Consider the following 6,000-nt stretch of genomic DNA (forward strand, 5'->3'; position numbering starts at 1 on the left):
GTTGGAACTAGATGACCTTAAGGTCCTTCTCAATCCAAACCAATTCCATGATTCTATAAAACACAATGAGAAATTCTCACCCAAGTTTCACAGCATACATTATTTGTGGAAGCCCCTTCCTGTCCACACACAAAAAAAAGGGGAGAACTTTTTCTGTCTTCCAAAGTCTTTCAAAGACAGACAAGTCCCTCCTGTTAGTGACAGGATCTATCCCGCCTCTTACGGTCTAAGGGTAAGATTTCCAATTCCGTAGGTCTAGGTTCAGCAAAACAAAACCTAGACAAAATGTTTAATCAAGATCCTTGAACCGTAACCTGTAAAACAATACTACCTTTCTTTCCAGGAAGTCACATATACTCCCTATATATTTAAAAAGGAAGCTGCTGCAAATTCAACTATCCACATGTGCTAGAAGACCTTAGATTAACCTTTAATTACACAAAACAGATATTCATAAAAATATTTTATAAAGTGACAACTTGCAATGCATTATCTATTAACATTCCCAAAAAGAGATCCCGAAATGAGAGGCTGGTAACTTTACTAAGCCTTCAGGCTAGAAAGTCCCAACTGAAAATATTTTAATATACTTCTAGTAATATTTAAGAATTTGCAATATCATCACCCTAAGTTCATTTTTATTTAGTGATGTTGGGTTACCAAATTACCTAAGGGGAGTCTTCCACTGGGTAAGACTGACTTAGACTATCTGAATGGCTGGCATCCCTGCTAGGGTCAGCCCATGAGTTAACACTAAACATGCAGTCATCAAATCAGAAAGGTCCAGGCAGGCATAGAATCATAGAACAGTTAGGGCTGGAAAGGACCTTGAGATCATCTAGTTCCAACCCCCCCCTGCCATGGCGGGGGGGACACCTCACACTAAGCCATGTCACCCAAGACTCTATCCAACCCGGCCTTCAACGCTGCCAGGAATGGAGCATTTACAACTTCCTCGGGCAACGTATTCCAGTACCTCACCAGCCTTACAGTACAGTCTTCGTTATATCTAACCTAAACTTCCCCTGTTTAAGTTTAAACCCATTACTCCTTGTCCTATCACTACAGCTCCAGGCCCCCTTCACATATTGGAAGGCTGCTATGAGGTCTCCATGCGGGCTTCTCTTTTCCAGGCTGAACAGCCCCAACTTTCTCAGCTTGTCTTCATATGGGAGGCACTCCAGCCCCCTGATCATCCTCATGGCCCTCCTCTGGACTTGCTCCAACATGTAAGCTGTACTACCAAGACTTCTCAAAGGAAAAAAAATAAACCTCTTAAGATAAAATTTCTAAGACAATTCAAAGCAAAAGTCTTTTCTCTCTCTTCCCTCAAACTTTTCCTAGGGGAAGGAGGAAGAAGACAAGAGACCAAGGCATCTTTAGCTAAATGATTTCCAGCACCCACCTTAATGTAAACTAGAGGCACACAGAAGCTTGAGCATCTCTTCCAGCAAACTCTCATATTAGCCTGAAGCAATCAAAAAGCCATGGCCTAAGGAAGCCACACCAAAAATAACTACAGACACAAGCTGCTACAACCACACAACTGGCAGCTTCCAAGAATGATGCCTGTTTCCAATCAAACCTAACAGAGTTAATTGATTCTCTTAGGTAAGGGAGTTCCTACAAGTTTTGCAAAAACAGATGGTCATGTAAAGAAAAGAGACTTTGTATTCTGCCGTTCAGTGCTATTAGCTATAGTGTAAGCTCCCAACTTGTTAGATGCCAGAGAAATAAAGGAGAAAAAGAAGGCAATGAAGGAGGGAAAACCCTCTCTTATAACTTGGCTCTTTTTCAATATCAAATTTGACTGAACACAAGACAGACCCATTAAAATCACGCTTCTGTAGTATGACAGGGGAGGGTACACAGGAAAAGGGTTGGAAAGATGCATACCAAACTTACAATAAGATAAAAAAAAGAACTGATCTAAAGGTTAAAAGGAGAGAGATGTATTAAGCTGTGATTGTTATTTGTTATTCAACAACCCTGTTCGCCAATGAGGGTTTGGGGTTTTTCTTAGACTCTAGTAAAGCTCATTAAATATTTGACAGGATATTATGAAAACATTTGTGTCTAAATGAAACAGAAAGTTGATTTTCCTGTAGTTTATTACAAATGTCATCACTTCAAAACAAACAGTAATTAATCAGCATTTTATTCCTCTTGAAGACTGGAAGACAAAAAGTATTGAGGTCCAGGGTTAAGTGTCTTCATCTTGGGGGGTAAACTAGACCCTGAGGCTCTGTGACATTATATATCTTAAAATATGTATCTTCCTTTGGTTATCCAATCAAGTTTATGATAAAAAAAAGTAATGACACAAAAGTCTAGTTTTAGAAAACACATTCCCACCCTTTTCCTGCTATATTCCACAAAATACAAGGAATAAATACAAGTTTTGCTTCATTAGAAATCAGATAAGTTTAAACAAGATTTTTTATTACAACTTTCATATACTTCATGTTCTGTTGAAGAATGCAAGTTTTAACTGCCGAAGCTACATAATAAGATACAAAGTTACGCGGTTTAAATGTACAGGTAATACGTATTTTGGAAGACTTTACTAATGTGAACAACAACAACGAAAAGATTCTCAGTAGCATATTCCATCAAGGGATGACTGTTTCACATTAGAAATGCTTATGTAAATATTCCCCTAAAATAAAACATTGACTCAACCCAGAATCCTGACATACCTGTCGCAGCTTCAGAATGATTAACCTTGATGGTTAACAGGCATTAAGAATACACAGAGCAGTGCAGCAGTTTTTGATGCTTGTTCCTTCTGCCACCCATAGAAATTATGCTTAATTAACAACAAAGACCTTTAATTAACTGCTTACTGTCATCCCTGATGTTTACAGTGTTAAACACCTTCCTCTCTTCAATCCTAGTTTGACATTTGATGCAAGCCTACCTCTGCTAATCCAAGCAAAAGCCACCTCCTGCCTGCCTTGGGCTGTCACCCCCACCCCTACCACCCTCTCCCCTGTGGACCATTTACACTACTGTCAGTGCCAAAAACTGCATAATCAAACGACAAGAAAATTAAGTGCTACATATGTGGAAAATTACTTTCACATAATGTAGGTTTCATTTCATGCCTGATATAAAAGAAAAATGTCCAAAAGCTCAAAATTCTTAAAAGGGGAAAACTTGTGCTAAAAGACGTCATTATTTTCAGAAATAATGACTAAATTGGCATAGGAAAAAACCTTAGCCAGTCACATTATGTATTCTCAAATAAAAAGGTTTAATCAGCTTGTGTTCTCAAGTTCTAGTGGAAAGGAAATACATTTGGAATGGAAACAGTATTTCTCCTGTTTAAGTGCCTGAGAAATATTTGCATGTATCTTTGGTTTATAGAGAATTTGGGGCTAAACTGACCAAACCTACTTTTTTTTTTGAAGGAAGCATGGATAGTTTGAATAAAAAAAAAATAAAAATCTGGAATTTATTCAGCATCTCCAGATATGTTACCTATCTTAATCACACCTGTGTACTTTAATACTGCACAACCTTAAGATATATTTAGATATTGCTGATCAGTTATGGAATGCTATTATTTCCATTCTACAAAATGGGAAGCCACAGGGAAGAGATTACATGCTCATACAAACAAAACAAACCCTTAAGTGACTGGCTCTGCTACCCTTAGATCATGCTTCTACCTCTTTGCTTGAACTTTTACATTCACCCAGTAAACACCATTACAGGATGCAACAGAAAATATACACTGGAAAGTCTGAATTCCAGAAACATAATATCCAGCAGTAGTCAATAACTTAAGAACTAACTTTTAGTGGTCTAAGATACAAATGGGTTAGAAGCCAAGAACAACAGCAAAAAAACAGTATTTATTCTCTAATTGTCTCAAAGCCAGGATGTGCCAATTATAATCAAGTGAATTAAGACTAGTCAAATCCAATAAAAGCATTGTATAAAAATTGCACATTCGAGTCCTAAATTTACACTGAGCAAGGCTAAGCCTAAAACACTGCTATATCATACCCAGCATATTTTAAATTGTTTGCATTTACCATTTAAGATATTGTTTTGGTTTTCCTCCTAAGTGCTTAGCTGACATAATGAGACAACAACACCAGAACTTTATCTCCTCTTCTGCTCAGCACTATCAAGGTTAATTTCACCATGCATATAGTATTCTAAAATTTTAGTCTGACCTAGCATTTCTTGTGCCTTTGTTCTAAATCTGATATTAAAAGATTGGCCATGTTGCACCAGATGCAACAGCAGCATGCTGATGTAGCACAAAAGGAAAGCCACAGTCTTACTCAGAAAGAATAATGCTCTGGGTAGCAAAACACAGCTTTTACCTGTTCTGTAGCACCTTATATTACTAATTTTCTCCTAAACCTTTGAGAGCACCCCCATACACAGATGTTTTGTATATACTGATGATTTTCAATCAAGAAAGTTTAGGTCTGGCAGCACCCACCCAAAAATCAAGAACTGCAATAAAAGAAAATAACTTGCTGTCATAAAACAGAGGAAGTCGAGAGTTTCAATGGTTTCCTGTTGAGAAACAATCTGCTTGAAGTACAGGGTAGCAAGCTATTACTCCAATTTAACCTAGAAATCTGAGAGGCCCTATCTATTAGCCATGTAAGACTTTAAAAGTCGGCAAACACCCAGTCTTACCAAGTCAAAACCACTTTTAAACTATGGAAAATCTCACCCATTTAATCCCTCGCTCTCCTGAAAGTTCAAATTACACCTTTTTGTTTACATTTGTGAAGCCTTACGCATTAGAACATCTACAGTATTAAAAGCATTTAGGCTTCCAACAGTATATGTACGATTTCTAGTAATTTTAAAAAATTAGCTGCAGCGCTAATTTCCATTAAAGTTCCTCCTATGGGACAAGAAATGATCCCTTTGCTACCTGAGTTCTGCATCAAGCTAACAGCGAAGTGCCCAACCCAAAAAAGCATTTCCCCTTAGTTCTGCCCCATAAGGGCAGTGCCCCGAAGCACGCGAGGGCATGCTCAGCTCTCATAGCGAATGACTCGGCTCTGAAACAAGGGACTACAGCACGATCTCCTGCACCTCTCCGGCATCCTCCTCCTCGCAAGCCTGCTTCCCGCACGTTACCCTATGCAGAGCTTCCTAGGAAGAGCCTTTCCCTGCCAGCAATTATATGGCCGAAACATAGAGCAGTGCGGGCACGGGTTTACAATCCACACTAGCGCCGTGAAGTGGAAGCGGACCTGAAGGACCGGCCCGTCCCCTAGAGCAGCAGCGCGAAACCCGCGTCCTGGGCCAGGCTCCCCGTGCTGCTAGCCGCCACCGCCGCCAGGGCCAGCCGCCTTTCCCCTCTGCCGCCGTCGCCCCGCACTCACCCGGGCGCGATGACCTGTCCGGGCCGCACACACAGCTCCCTCACCACGCCGGGCCGCTCCGCCTTCAGCTTGCGCTCGGGGCCGGCCCGCTGCGGCCGGGTGCTGGCGCCGCTGGCGGCAGGCGGCGGGGCGGCGGTGGCGGGACGCGGGGCGGGCGGCAGCGGGGCGCATAGCGCCAGTACCGACCCGATCTGCACTGCCGCCCCCACCGACACCTTCCACTCCAGCAGCCGCAGTGGCCGCGGGCCCGGCGCCCGGATCTCCGCGATCATCCCGGCCGAGCCCTCCACAGAGGGCCCATCGCCCCTGTCCGCCGTCACCTCCATCGTTCCGGCCGAAGGGAGGGGGGGGGTGGTGTCGCTATGGCGACGCCCGCTGCCGCTGGCCCGGCTGCGGGGCCGGAGTCTGGCGCCGTCGCAGGGGGGACTGGGGGGGGGGGGGGGGGGGGGGGGGACGGGACACAGGAGCGCCCCAATAGCCACCAGCAGCGCCGACAGGCGGCGAGGTCACGGCCTCTCTGCGCAGGCGCCGGGCACCGGCTGTCCGGCCGGTCTTAAAGGTACAGCGCAGGCAGCTAGCCCGGCGGGGATGGGGACGGGAGGAGTGAGCTTCCCATATTGGAAACTCGTTTCCG

At 43.4% G+C, this 6,000-nt stretch overlaps 1 protein-coding gene across 1 annotated transcript in view; it reads right to left on the reverse strand.

Moving 5' to 3' along the window:
- CTDP1 (CTD phosphatase subunit 1) overlaps positions 1-5,766 on the reverse strand; it is a 104,055-nt gene extending 98,289 nt beyond the window's left edge. The window contains exon 1 of the mRNA XM_057424224.1: positions 5,367-5,766. Within this exon, the coding sequence (XP_057280207.1) occupies positions 5,367-5,692 (326 nt within the window). The 5' untranslated portion in view covers positions 5,693-5,766. The remainder of the gene's footprint in view (positions 1-5,366) is intronic.
- Between the last annotated feature and the right edge of the window lie 234 nt (positions 5,767-6,000).

Source organism: Pezoporus wallicus, unplaced genomic scaffold (genome assembly GCF_028554395.1).
Source record: "Pezoporus wallicus isolate ANWC-B61680 ecotype Strahan unplaced genomic scaffold, APGP_CSIRO_Pwel_v1 contig_5485, whole genome shotgun sequence".
NCBI classification, from domain to species: Eukaryota; Metazoa; Chordata; class Aves; order Psittaciformes; family Psittacidae; genus Pezoporus; species Pezoporus wallicus.